The sequence below is a fragment of the Spermophilus citellus genome (assembly GCF_964194105.1).
Source record: "Spermophilus citellus genome assembly, chromosome: 4".
Taxonomy (NCBI): domain Eukaryota; kingdom Metazoa; phylum Chordata; class Mammalia; order Rodentia; family Sciuridae; genus Spermophilus; species Spermophilus citellus.
The window spans coordinates 131013883-131028572 of NC_138185.1; the positions used below are offsets into that span (position 1 = coordinate 131013883).

Genomic DNA, 14690 nt, shown 5'->3' on the forward strand with positions numbered 1-14690 from the left:
CCTTTTGAGTCACACCTCTTACACTGGGTTGAGTTTGTATAATAAACAAAGTTAATTTCACAGACTCAGTGCCTTCATAATCTTTAGTGTCACACATGACTTTTAAACAGTTGCCACATTTTTTAGGTTATTATTATTATTATTATTATTTTGGTCTCACTGCATCAGTGAGTTAGACAGTCAGGATCAGGTAATTGGTTTCCCTTGTCAAGTCCACAGTCTTGGACAGAGCTTCTGGGTGGCTGAGTGTCTGTCTCAGTGATGCCCTTTCTGAAACTGAATCATGTTCCATGCCATCTCTTTTCTTCCCTTCTGGAGTGAAAGAGAAAAGAAAACACCAAGGGTAGAACTGAAGGTTCTAGAATTAACGTATTATCTAATGGCACATTTTAAGACAACTATGGAGGGAAAGAACCTGCCACTTGTGCTTCTTCTCAGGGTCCTATCAAGAAATCCATGAGGCCATGGCAGCTACCAGGAACAACTACTTCCAAGCAGTTCTGCCTCTCTCCCACCACAAGGAGACAGGAGCAGGTGCCCAGAGCACAGTAATAGCTCTTCCCAGCCAAGCCCCGTTGCTGGCCGGCCTCCCCAGCTGGTTGACTTTTACAACTGGCATTTGATATAGACTGACTTGCAGAAACTCTGCAAAAGTCGCCATTCTCAATTTCTCTCTTACTTGGGATTCGTGAAATTCTATTAAAAGGAGATAAATGCAGAGTGGTAAGCGTGAGGGAATAAATACATCAGTATGAATGAGCATCAGAGTGTGATTCCCCTTCAGATGCTTTGTTTTCCTCTCAGCAGCTCCACCACAGCCTCGTAATGAGATCAACTTTTACTTTTCATTTAGAAATAATGGGAGAAGAGGTGGTTCAGGAAAGTAGAAAGACAAAAGGTGCCTGAAGAAAGAAGTATGTCATTGAGGAGGGAACATTAGGGAAGTTCCAAGTCATTTAAGCTGCTTTGAACATCATAATCTGCTCTAGTCCCACTTTTATCTGAGTGAGAATTAAGAAGCTGGGCACTCGAACATGTTCGTGACCTTCTGGCCTCTAAAGACACGTACCCAAGGAGACTCCCCTGACCCCCGACCCCCGCCAGCCCTGGTCAAGTGGAGACTTGAGTTTAGCAGCAATTTTTAAATGATGAACTCCTTTGCTTTTATTTCAAATTTTACCCATGTCAGTTTTCTGAAGATCTCTGTGGAATGCCCAGGCACCAGAGGTGTAGGACTAAGGTCCTGTTGTCACACCTGAATTGTGGGGATTGGATGACTTGATATCCAATCAGCATTTAGACAATGCCTGGTACTCTGCACTTGTGAACTCTCATTATTATTATTGCTTTTATTATTATCTTCAATAAAGGGTACAAATCTAACCTAACCAGCAGGTAGAAGATGTTTCCACCATCTAGCCAAATTCTGTTTTTTAAATGTCTTTTTTTTTTTTTAATATATGCAGTCCCTTTACCTCTTTGGCTATTGAAACATGTTGAGTTGACTTAATAAAGATGATAGCAGTTATTTATATTAATAGATAGAAAAAGTCTTTTTAATAGATGATGTCCCCTCATGTGATGTTTTGGTAGGTATTCATAATAGATAGTGTTCTCTCCTGTGATGTTTGTGACTCAGACATTAACTTCTAGGGACGTTTTGAGAAAGATACATTTTGATACCTTTGCCTTATAGTTCTCTGTTCTTAAATGAGGTTTTGAGCCCTGTAGGCTCTTTGATAGTCTTGTTTGGGTTTTTTGTTTGTATTAAGTAAAGTGTGGCTGGGGGAATACAGAAGGCTCCATTTTAAGGAGCTGTCTTAAAAATGCGCCTTGAGATAATATGTTGATTCTAGAACCCTCAGCTCTGCCCTTGGTGGTTTCTTTGCGTTTTTCACTCCAGTGAAATTTATATATGTTGGAATAGAGTATGCACCTCTACCATTACATAAATTCACGATGGCAGTGTTGTTTATGTTAGCATTGACTCTAACTTCAGCAGTGAAATATTGCTTGTTTCAGCCTCTAGCCTAGCATGGAAGGATGGTGATTTTGCTTTTCAAAAGGTTAAACTGCTTGTAAACAGTGTCACTGCTGCCTTTTTGACTAACAGGGTGAACTTGAGGTAGAATGTACTTAAATCTGATCCACTTAAAACCCTATTTTTTTTGTTGTTGTTTCATTTATCATCATCGTCATTGTCGTCATCATTATTATTAGTACTAGGATTGAACCCAGGGGTGCTTAGTCACTGAGCCATTTCCCTAACCTTTTTATCTTTCATTTTGGGACAGGATCTCACTAAGTTGCTGACACTGGCCTTCATAGGCACGCATCACCACAACCAGCTTTATTTATTTTATTTTATGCTTTGAGACAGGGTCTTGCTGTGTTCCCCATGCAGGCCTCAAACTTGCAGTCCTCCTACATTACACCTCCACGTAGCTGGGATTGTAGTGGCCCACTGTGCTTGGCTCCCTATTTTGGTTTTTAAATGAAGAGCAGCTCTAGACTGGAGAAGACATGTTCTTATTTTGAGGTCCTAACCCTTTCTGAGTTTCACTGGTGTCAACCTGACCATTGCAGCATTCCTAGGAGGCTTGGGGCAAATCCAGCCAGTCCTAGGTCAGGCCAGACAGCCCTCTATTTGTTTTAAAGAGGAGACCATGCAAATCAGGGGGTACGGAGCCCAAGCAGGAAGTTCTCAGTTTCATCTCTCCCCCTCCTGATGCCACATACTGAAGTTTGTCTATGTGTGAGTTGGGCTGTGGAAAGCTTCCCTTGAAGGAAATGGTCGTATTTGACCCAAAGAACACACTTATTGCTTCCTTAGAGGAGATCAATGACCGGGGCCCTTGAGGGCTGACCCCAGCTTTGGCCTCTGTAACATTTAGGATGCTACTAGGCAGTGATGTCCTTGATCAGAAGAGAGGGGAAAGGACAAAATTGTGCAGATGGAGAAGGTGAACTGGAGCTGTGGTGTGGCCCAGCAACAGCCTCAGCTGACCCCAAGGGGAAGTGGAGAATTGGAGTGGCCTTGGAGTTGTCCACTGTGGGGTTGAAATGATCAGACCTTTGTTCCTCTTCCCAATTATCTGTCATCAGATGGGGTACCTAGAGATGGTGTGACCTTGGGCAAGGCAGCCCTCTACAGCTTGGGTGATCCCTGAAGGGGCTGGCAGCACTTCCATCGACTGGGGCAAGGCCTTCCTTGAATAGAATCTGGGGGAAGCACGCAGCTCCATGACAGTTATTCATCAAGTGTGCATTTACCACACCCACAGAAAACCATCATCATGGTAGTTTGGGTGTGCCCCCACAAAAACAGAGTTGGTACCCTTATGCTTTGAGACAGGGTCTTGCTGTGTTTTACCCTTAGTCTTGTCCTCCACGATGGTCAATTCTTGGTTAGCACCCAGACCACAAGGTCTTCTCTGAAGGATTTCAATGTATGCTTTGTAGAAAATCAGGTTGAAAAGAAGTACAGGAAGTGGAAATGATGCCAAATTTAAAATCATAAGTAGGGGAGTTTAACTCAATGCCAAACATGGAGAGAACTGGGAAAACAGAATTTCAAAATAAATGACATTTGGCATGTTATTATAGTATTAGCATGCTGTCATGACTTTGTGAAACAATTGTACACAATCTTAGATTCTAAAGGGAAATTAGTTTATTATGTTCTAATTGCCTGAATTTGACCAACTCCTTGGGCAAATCTGCTGCAAGAAGTACTCACTCTTGAAATGGACTATTCTCTACACAGGTTTTCTGTAAAGATGGCTATTTCTAGTCTCATGATTTGACCAATATTATATGTGAATCATAATGATGAAGTTCTATACTGTTCTATGAATACTGAAACTCTTTATTATGTTCCAGATATTGATGAATGCAGCACTATCCCTGGAGTCTGCGATGGGGGTGAATGTACAAACACAGTCAGCAGTTACTTTTGTAAATGTCCTCCTGGCTTTTACACCTCTCCTGATGGTACCAGATGTGTAGGTAAGTTTAATCATAGACAGCATGTATGGTTTGTATAAGTCAGTTCTGCAGTGAACATCTTTCTCGACAAGTTTGTTAAGGGGGACATATAATCTCTCATTTGTAGTAAAAAAAAATGTGCATTTATGGAAATATATTGAACTGTAGAGCACTCTCTCAAAGAACAGAGGAATCTTCTGGTCTTGTTTTGGGATTCATTGTCTCCTATGAAAGGTGGATAATCCAAGAGACACTACAAATATCCTCCAAATTAGCAGTGCAGTGGTGCAGTGTCAAATCTTGAAGCTATTATCTATTTATAACCCCACCTTCCATCATTTCCTAGGGTCTATGTTAATTTAAGACAGAAATATTGCAGTAATATCTTAATTGGTCTCCCTGTTTCTTGGCTTCTCTACAATCCATCTTGTCAGATTTATCTTCCTAAAATAGTGCTTTGATTAAATAGCACTCTTGCTCAAAAATCTCTGGTAGTTTTCCACTCAGGCTTGGAAATTAGCAGTTTTCAGTCTGTGTCCATTGGATCCTTCAGGGGTACAGACTCTTCCAAGGCTGCTGGGTATGAAAGGGACAGTGACAATAGGACAGGCTCTTCCTTCATACACATCCTCCACGCTGGCAATTTCACTCTTACTTGTTGTGGCTTCCATGCAAGTTGTCAGTTAAAGGGGCCTCTATTTAAAAAGTAGGTTTGGCAACTGCTGGATTTAGCAATTGTTAAGACTTCCTTCGAAGTCTATTGTTTTAGAATAAAATTCACATTCCAGAAAGCACAACCTGATAGTACAGGGGCTTCACTCTCTAGCCCCTTCCCAGCTTTACTAACCTGGCAGCACAGTCCAGCCTTCTCACCACCAAGTGGGCCCTTCATTTAGGGCCCCTTCATGCCTCTACTCATACGTGTTACACCACTCTGAACACGCGTCTTCTGGACTCCCACCCCTTTCATGCCTCCACACAGGTTTTCTGTCTTTGAAGATGTCCCAGATCAACTTACTAGAAAGCAACTTACTTCCTTACTTGAAGACATGCCTCTCACGAATGGCCTTGTGGGGATACCTGTGTTGGCATGTTTTTGTCTTCCCCATTCAGTTGAAAGCTCTCTGTAAAGACTGGTAACTGCTCTCCTTGTATTCCTGGTGGTTCTCAGCACACTTTCTTGCACATAGTAGGTACTCAGTATTTGTTGAATATCAAAAGGGGTCATTCATTATTAGCTTAGGGTAAAGCTAAGAAACCTGTGGCACAGAGCCTTGCCAAAAATAAATGCTACTTTTTGATGTTTGTGTCTGGTCCATAATCTCCAAGACACTCAGCTTCACATCTTCATCATGTATTTTGGACCAAACTGAAGTGCATTTGAAGGTCTGGCCTACTTTTTCCTCAGTCACATATAATAACAACAACTGAGGGAGTCTCTTAGAGTTTATAGCTAGTGAGGAAAGTCTACCTGAACTTTCCTTAAAAACAGCAGTGGTGTCTGGATTGCCTGGTTTCCTGGAATAGTCATTGGAACTGCAAAGAAAGAAGGACAAGCGCAATCCACATAGCTCCTTTTTCTTCCCAAACAGCCCCAATTAGCAAGTGACCTCCAGTGGGTCTAACCAGCAAAAAGAGAGAGATGAGGGGCTTTTCTTGTCCAGACAGTGGGTACATTTTGTTTTTAACTCTCAACAAGAGCCCTGGATTACATTAAAGGGATTAAAATACATTTACATACCAGATGGTTTATATTTTGAAAATTCTTTATTTAATCAAATCTATCCATGCTGCCTTTTTACAAAGGAAGAGGGGGAGGGAACTAAGATTCACGGATCACCTCTAAGGTGTGAGGTGTTTTATGGAAACTGATTTAATGTTCAAAGTACTATAGTTGGGAGGAAGCAGAATTTAGAGAGAGGTTAGTAAATAATTTGGTACAATAGTTTAATCAGGAGATAAGCCTGGGAGCTGGGATCCCATGGTGGGCCTGTATGAGTCTGCAGTGCAGACCTCTCCCCTTTCTTTCTGCCATGAACATCAGATGCAGTCACAACTTTCTTGCCATCATCCCAGACACGCACTGTTTTCCCATTCCTGGAACCTTATTGCAACCACAATTAGCAACTTGCTGCATAATTTGACCCCAGTGACACCGCTGCCTTTCCTGTCACTCCTATTTCCCTCCAACCATTGAGATCCCCAAATTTTCCCCAGTGACAAGAAAATACAAATAGTCCCCAACTCAAACAAATCCAAGGTTTGTTTGTGAGATGGTTGTTTAGAATTAGTGAATCTAAGTAATAGAAAAACCTATTTGTAAATAGTCTTATGTAGTATTTTCTTTATGCATCTCTTACAACAATGAAATTCCCACTGTTACCCTCTGTCATCACATTCTGACCCTCTCAGTCTTCTCACCTGCAACACTCCCTCTTTTCTCTGAGCTCTTATAGTACCACTTGATAATAACTTTTATGTAGGACTTCCCTTTTATATTAGTGTGACTTATCACTTCAACTTCTTGGGGTGATAAGGATGTCCTGTTCCCACTTTAGCTTCACAACTCCTAGGTCCTAGTTGGACACAACAATGTTAATGATTCATTAGGCGAGGCCTGGGATGATCTGAAAATATCTATTTTAATTTTTTTTTGGTACAATATGATTTTTGCATCCTGAGGATAAAGGACAAGTGATTCGTAAGATGGGAAAGGAGGAAGGTTCCCTACTCCTTGTCTGCCAGGGCAGATTGAAAATAGTTGAAGATGTCTATGATTCCTCCTACTTCTCTGTAGGCCCTCCAATTCCTGACAGTCTTCATCCCTGGCTCCCGTAGGTCTTCAGGTTTCCTAAAGCCACCCTGACCCTCTATGCAAAGTAGTCCAGGTCCTGGGAGGGCTGCTTTCCCCCTTACTATGGCACTGCTACTTACAGAAGTGAAAAACTCCAGGTTGTTCTGAGCTCAGTTCCTCCAAATGGTCCCTGATTTTCACAGTTTTATCCTTCGTTTTCTCATTAGCTTTAGGTTTTCTTTAAAATTAATCCATAAATCAGGGACTTCCACTAATCCAAACACAACTTGTAATTTTTTGAGCGTGGACATTTACCATTTTGATCAACAGTCTTTGATCCATTGAATTAACTTATTAGTCAGCCAGATGGGCAATAACATGGTATCACAGTTAATTTGCAAAATAATAGACATTAGCCCATTAAGAGTTTACCATTGGCAGCTGTAGGTTCCAGTTTTTCTCTGAAGGAGATAGGTCATACTTAAAATTATATGTACAAATTTCATAATTTGGTCAAATGTTTATACTGGGTTTTGAGCACCAAAATAGTTTGAAGCTGGGATCTGAGCCAGTTTGAAGTATCTCTTCCTATTCTTAATAACCATTGGTTTCCATGCCCAAAATATTTACTAAATGAGTATATAGAGTATTAGTGGCTTTAAGGCACTGCAAATCAGAATGTAGGAAGTGCCATTCCTCCCCCCTCCCCAGGCTTCCCAGAGTTTGCTCCTCAGCCCCTTCTCCAGCCATTTGCCCAGCATCAGGCTAGAATAAAACTTATTCCAGCTCTTTACTGAGACTGTTAATCTGACCAGAGGTACAGAAACTGGAACCACAAAAAATTTCTGGAAAGCACATTTATACTTGCTAGTGGTTTTAAGTACTTCTCAGAAATAATCTTATATCTGTAAGGCTGACCTATAATTTTCTTTTACGGTTTGTCTAGGTTTGTTTTAGCCTTCTTCACTTAATGTTAATAATTGAAATGTTTCAAAATTAGTTTTTTTAATTTTATTTTATCGATTTATTACAACCCTCAGAATTTGGAGGCTCTGTGTTTTTATGAATGATGTTGATGATAAGAATTATAGGCATGACCCTCTGTGAGAAAACTTGATGTTTAATAAGTTAGACTCATAGGAAACATAGGGATGGATTTGGGACTAACAGATCTTCCATGTTACAAAAAGATTTGCTATTTATATTCTTTTAAATGACAAGCATAGTTAAAATATTATTTATTTTTCAAAACATAATTTTATAGGAACCAAACTGAGATATATTGTACCTAAAGAGAGGTGCACCTTCAACATGTGCCAGGTAGATAAAGGTGTTTCATACTTTGCTGCTTCCTTCTCTGTTTTATTAGGACTATCTCAAGGCTTTTCCTATGCTAGACACTCTTTTTGATAATCCAGAGTCATACTGCCTGTGTCAGATATTGTCATGACAGTCAGACATGATGTAACCCAATAAAAGTGATAAATAGAAATGTGTGTTACCATGTTGCTTTGAGAAGATACCTTTCTGCCAAAAAAAAATTAAATCTTCTAGAATTCTTATATTCTATAGGGCTAAGAATTTGGAATCCTTTATGCTTTGAACTTGTAAGTCATTAGAGCCTTAAAAAAAATCTGTTTAGGCCCCAGGACAAAAGGAATCTTGATTAATAAGCATTAGATCTAGCTGTGAAGTGGCTCATTTCTTTAAAAAAAAAAAAAACTCACAAGTCTGACTCACAGTTTCAGACTAAAATATAAGAAAGATCTTTTTGAAACATAGACTATAGCTCAGACTTAATGTTGTTTTAAAATAGATTTATATAAATATTTGCCTAAAGTGGCTCAAATTAAGTAGATGGAAACCAAGGACAACCTAAGTCTCTCTTCAGTACAGAGACATGTCTTTATAAATAATTAACTGTCACTGCCGGTGATTTTCTTAGTCTCTCTTTCCCTATGGCACATATGGTTTTAATCATTCATTGCCACCTTGGGTATGGAATGTGGGCCTTTGGCCAAGTGCACCAGTGTGCAGGGGCAAAAGGTGCGAGACAAGACATTTCTGACTGAGCCTTGCACAGGCACAGTGCTCACAGTGTCCCCTGCAGGGGACAGAGAAGTGAGTTCACCCAGCCGTTGCCCATGCATGAGGCACAGAGGTGCTGAGGCAATGGGGTGTGGTCACTGGTTGGATCTCAACGAATGAGTGTGTGTTTCTTTGTTTTCTCAGATGTTCGCCCAGGATACTGTTACACGGCTCTGGCAAATGGGCGCTGTTCTAACCAGCTGCCACAGTCCATAACCAAAATGCAGTGCTGCTGTGATGTCGGCCGATGCTGGTCCCCGGGGGTCACTGTCGCCCCTGAGATGTGTCCCATCAGAGCAACAGGTAAGGTCCCTTCTAGTCATCTACAGAGTATCCCAAGCCAGTGACAGTGCGCATGATGCGGATCTAACGGAAACTTAGGTAAATAAATAAGACTCCTGGAAATGTGAGAGATGACAGCCAGGGATCTTTCCCCAGATGATGTATAGGGAATTGCAGATGTTTATACAGCAAGGACTGTTTTGAGACACTACTACTTACTCAGCTTGCATGTCAACACTGAAGAGCCACCTTTTCAGGAAGCTCTTGTTTTCTTTTATTCTCTCTTAGGGACTCAGTAGCTCATGTTCAGGAATCAGACTCAGTAGGATAGAATTCAGCTCCCCCAGAACATATATTTTCTCTTTGCCTGACATTTGAAACTTTGCTCTTTCTGTTGATTTTTTTTTCTTCATGACATTTCTTTTCTCTGTTATATTCCTTTCATTTCCAACTAAAAGCTTATTTTTCTCTGGCCCAAACTATTGCAGTAGCCTCCCAAATTTTCTACATGAAATCCAAAGGCGCCACATACATTTCCCAAAGTCTAACTCATCTAAAGTTGAGTTTTAAAATTATGTCTGGAGAAGAAGTAAAGAGAGATATTCAGAAAAATGTTCCTCAGAATGAACTTGGGCAATATTCAGTGGTCTGAGTCACACCTAAGATTTTACTACTTAGTATGGCGTGATTGATGTCCCCAAATCTGATCTCCAGATCTTAATCTTTTAGTGTTCTTTTTAGTAATTTTATTTCCTCATTAAATTATATGATTGAATTTTTTTTCTTGAACTCAGTCTAAGCATTTTTAAACTCAGTGTGTCCTATTTTTCTGAAATCCTTGCCTAGTTCAGGTCTTTACTCCCTACTGTCACCCTTGCATGTTATAGACCCTCTGGTGTGTTAAGGACCCACCTAAACAGGACCTAATCCTGGGCATCCCAAGGTCACCACAGCTGGAAATGCTCCCTTGTGCTTTGGTGGTTCCAGTTTGTACTTTTGCTGTGGCTCGGCTTCGTGCCTACATTTGTTCACCATATTGGTTTTTGTTGTTGTTGTTGTTGTTGTTGTTGTTTTTTTTACTATTTGATAAATCTCATTAAGAGGTCTCTTTCATCATTATAATTTCATATTGTTCATGCTTTTTTTTTACTTCTATAGTCACCTTTTTACTCTTTAAAAAAAAAATCAGCATCATCTCTGAATTAAGTAGGAAAGGTAGACATCAGTTGAGCAAAATTAGCCCCTGGTTGCTGATCCTGACCACAAAGGGTTTCACTGGAAAGTTATTAATCTGTAGAAAGTAGGAAAGAGTAAAGGACCTGGTGTGAGACACTTTCCTAGAGGGCTAAGACCAATTTAATGGCATTCTTAAAGTAATATACCCATCTAATTAACAGAAATGCCGATAAGCTATCCAACTTCTTTTATATAAATCCTAAAGAATTAAAAAAAGAAAGGCTGAACTGGTGCTTACAGGTATTTGGAAACAAAGTGAGTCCCTTGATATGGTTGCGATTCAGTTAAATCCAACTCATAGTTAATGAAATCCTCTTATGTGCAATTTACAGGATTGGGCTAAAAGTGAGAATTAGTTATGAGTCGTATATGATCCTTGACTTCAAAGACTGCACAGTCTCAGGGGTAGAGATTTGATGAAAGCAAGTGCCCAGGGATTGATGGATATGGCATGACCAGATAGAAAGAATGACTGTGATTTGACAAAAGGGATTGTAGCATCCTGAGTCAGGGAAACACAAACAATATAAAAGTCTTTTCCAAATATAGGGGAGTACTATGGAATCTTGTAGGCTTCAATTCCAGAAAGTAATAATTAAAAGGTAGTAATGGAAACTACTGAAAACATCAACTTGACTTGAGTTGGAATGTGAAGTATGATTAAAGAAGGTTTAGAAACAGACCAGCAGGTTATAGCAGGATATGTGGTGGCTTGGTGTAGGTAGCCATACGTAAATTGTCATCCTATTCCATGAGGTTGAATTATGGATGCATCTCAGTAAAACGTTACTATTCCTTAGAATAAGTCAAAATTCAGTCCACATGAAAATGAAGATATTAGCCTGATCTCTATCAATGACTAAAACTAGTATAGAAAGTATTTATGGAAGAATCACTGTGTGACTATGATAATATCAACATTCTGGCAAAAGATTAAAAAATTTAAAATCCCATCATTAGTCTATAGAAGGGAATCTGAAAATTAATAAGATAAATATAGCCCTTGAAAACTGGATGTTATCTTAAAATATATTTTTGAAAGCTCAGATAAGATGCGTAACAAACCAAAAGATCATTTATTCTGATAAAGACCTAGAATTGTGAAAAATAGTATCAACCTAAACATTTGCTCCCTACTGATAACTACAAAACTTAAGCTTTTCCTCTAGACTTCAAATTCTCTTCTACAACTGCTAAGTGATGATATCTGACATCTCAAACTTGTGTGTTAAAAATGGAACTTGACTTCTACCCACCAAACCTGCCCCCATGGCAACTTTTTCCCTCTCAGTAAGAGACACCAGTGTCCACCTACCTACTCAGCCAAAAAAAAAAAAAAAAAAAAAAAAACTAGAAGTCATTCTTGATTTTTTGTTTCTCAGCTCTAACATTTACTTCTTTACCAAAGTCTACTTATTTATCTTTAAAATGTGATTGGGCAAATTAGTCCACTTCTGCCAAATTTTATCACTACTGGTTTTGTCCAATCATCATTATCTTGTCCTTGGTTTTCTGCAACACCCTTGCCTCCTTCCAGTTCATTCTCCAAATGTCAGCAAAAGTGATCATCTGAAAAAATTTTATCTGATCATATTCATCCCTGCTGAAGACCTCTAGTGGTTTTCAACTGCACACTCTTTACTTCTCTGTGGAATCCACAGGAGGGACCATCTTATGTTTTAAAACTTATGCAAGAATCATCTTATGTTTTCCATGAGGTGAATTTTGATATAGTCCATGACTTTCTGGCTTTGGGGAGGAACATATTGTGCACTCTATGGTGAGTTTGGAGTTTTGAATCATTGTTCCAATATGGTTATTACTATGGGCATAAGAAATGCAAATGAAATCCATGTTTTTTCCTTTTCTCCAATTGTGCAATGTGCTTTGAAGATCAATTTTTCTTTTCAAAGGGTGATTACTCTATGATATCAGCTACAGTTCAGCTTGTTGTATTATGTTGTGTTGTGTTTTTCCAGAGGATTTCAACAAGCTTTGCTCTGTCCCAATGGTAATTCCTGGGAGACCAGAATATCCTCTTCCACCCGTTGGCCCCGTTCCTCCAGCTCAACCTGTTCCTCCTGGCTTTCCTCCTGGACCTCCACATGTAGTCCTCAGGCCACCAGAATATCCATATCCATCTCGGGAGCCACCAAGTAAGAATTCAAAAGTCATCTTATTTTTCTTGTGCTAATCAGGGTGATATTTTTTATTTGCTTATGCTGCTTTAGTCGTTGATAAATCTATCAATTATTGATCTGTTTTTTAGTTTATATAGTATTATATATAGTTCTTAATTTTCCTGTTGAATAGATTAAAAATGGAAATCTTTTGTATTTTCTAGAAGTAAATGCCCTTTTATTTTTGATGCTTTCAGCCACATGTGGGAGAGTTATAGGAAAGACTGAAATCAGATTCACAGGATGAGTTAATAATAGAAGATTGCACTTCAGGTTATATAGCATACAAAGAACTTTTATAAATAGTTAAATATTGATAATTTGCTTCCTTAGTTGTTTTCCCAACTGAAGGCTTAAGGGTGAGTTAGCAAATGGGAGTCTGGAGTAGGCAGAGGAGCAGGCTGCAGCTGGGCTGCAATACCTCCCCACCTGCAGCACAGTGCAGAGGTGAACTCTCACATCAGGAATGGAAATATGCTCTGTCGTTGCTCCTGTAGCAATGACTCTGCCCAGAGATAGCCCTCCTTCCTTTTTAACTCAGCATCTTGTCCATTATTGCCATATTAAGTACTGATAATTTTAATGGTGTTATAAGTAATTTCAATGGGGTTCAATGTTATTTTTCTAGGGGTGCTGCCATTCAATGTCACTGATTACTGTCAGCTGGTCCGCTATCTCTGTCAAAACGGGCGCTGCATTCCAACTCCTGGGAGCTATCGGTGTGAGTGCAACAAAGGATTCCAGCTGGACCTTCGGGGGGAGTGCATTGGTAAGTGACTGATCACTAGGTTGGCACTGTATTAGTTTTCTATTGCTACTGTAACAGAAACTCTCAAACCTAGTAGCTTAACACAATACAGATTTATTATCTCTCAGTTTCATAGGTAGAAATCCAACACAGTTCTTAATGGGCTAAAATCCAGGTGTAGGCAGAGGCATGTTTCTTTTGGAAGCTCTTGGGGAAAGTGTGTTGCCTTCCCTTTCCAGGTTCTGTAGGACATGGCCTCTCCTAGGACCTCATGGGCCCTTCATCTTCACAACCTCTCTCTCTCCAACTCTGTTTTTCTCTTCCAATTCCTGCTTCCTCATTTAAGTTCCTTTGTGATGACATTGGTCCACTATCCAAGAGACTCCCCATTTCTAGTCCGCTGATTAGAAATCTTAGTTTCATTTACAACTTTAATTCTCCTTTACACCATGTAACATATTCACAGATTCTAAGGATTAGTATATGAACATATTTGGAGGGACATTATTCTACTTGCTACCAATGACTTCAAACCCATTATAAAATATATTCAAGGCATTGCTGGTAACTCTAGCCTGAGTCTCCCTATCAAAAGCTTGACCATTAAGTTATGAAAGCCTGACCCAAATTATGAAATTTTGTACATTTTACTAATGTAAATGTAGAACTTACCAACTTTCTTCAGTTATTAAAAACTGAATAAAGAAACTTCAAGTCATGGGCAAAGCATTTAAGCTAGTGAAGGGAAGAAGTGTAATGCAATCAGTTTATTGATTGGATAAGAACAATCAGGTGCCCTCTTATTTAAAAATAAATTCATCTCTTAGTTCCAATAAATTCCAGAAAATTCTACAATTGTGAGTCAGGCAAAAATGAGTAATTCTTGTTTTCTCAAGCTATTTCATTTCCTGGTGATATGAACACCCCTTCTGAAGGTCATCCAAAGCTGGGTCGGAGAGGGAGCAAGTAACTCAGGGTTAGGGAATGTGAGGTCAGCCTGCATCTTCCCCTAGGAAGCCTGTGGACAAGAGAGTTATTTTCACTAAACCCTGGTTTACTCATCTTTACAAGCAGAAGGTAAAACAGTTTGCCTCTACTTACACTGATTATTCTAAACAACTGTAACGGCAGTGGGACTCCTTATGTTGAGGACATCTGGGGGTTGGCGTGGACTCCATGTTGGGTGATAACTGCCCTTTAAGCAACAATTGCTTCATGTTTTGTTCTAATATTCTTAACAGAACTGAACAGGGGATGTTAGATATGGGTAGGCCTTCTTTATATTAGAAAAAAAAAAATAGCGGAGCATTAAGAGATACTCTGAATCCTATCCAGAAGCCACTTGTGAAATGTTAGCTTGTTCAATTTTTTTAGG

At 39.6% G+C, this 14690-nt stretch overlaps 1 protein-coding gene across 2 annotated transcripts in view; it reads left to right on the top strand.

The window, feature by feature from the left end:
- The window catches only part of FBN1 (fibrillin 1), a 226502-nt gene that overhangs the window by 112290 nt on the left and 99522 nt on the right, over positions 1–14690 (top strand). For both annotated transcript variants that reach the window (XM_081290687.1, XM_081290686.1), the window contains exons 9-12: positions 3883–4008; positions 9014–9172; positions 12367–12543; positions 13196–13336. In XM_081290687.1, coding sequence (XP_081146813.1) covers positions 3883–4008; positions 9014–9172; positions 12367–12543; positions 13196–13336 — 603 coding nt within the window. The remainder of the gene's footprint in view (positions 1–3882; positions 4009–9013; positions 9173–12366; positions 12544–13195; positions 13337–14690) is intronic.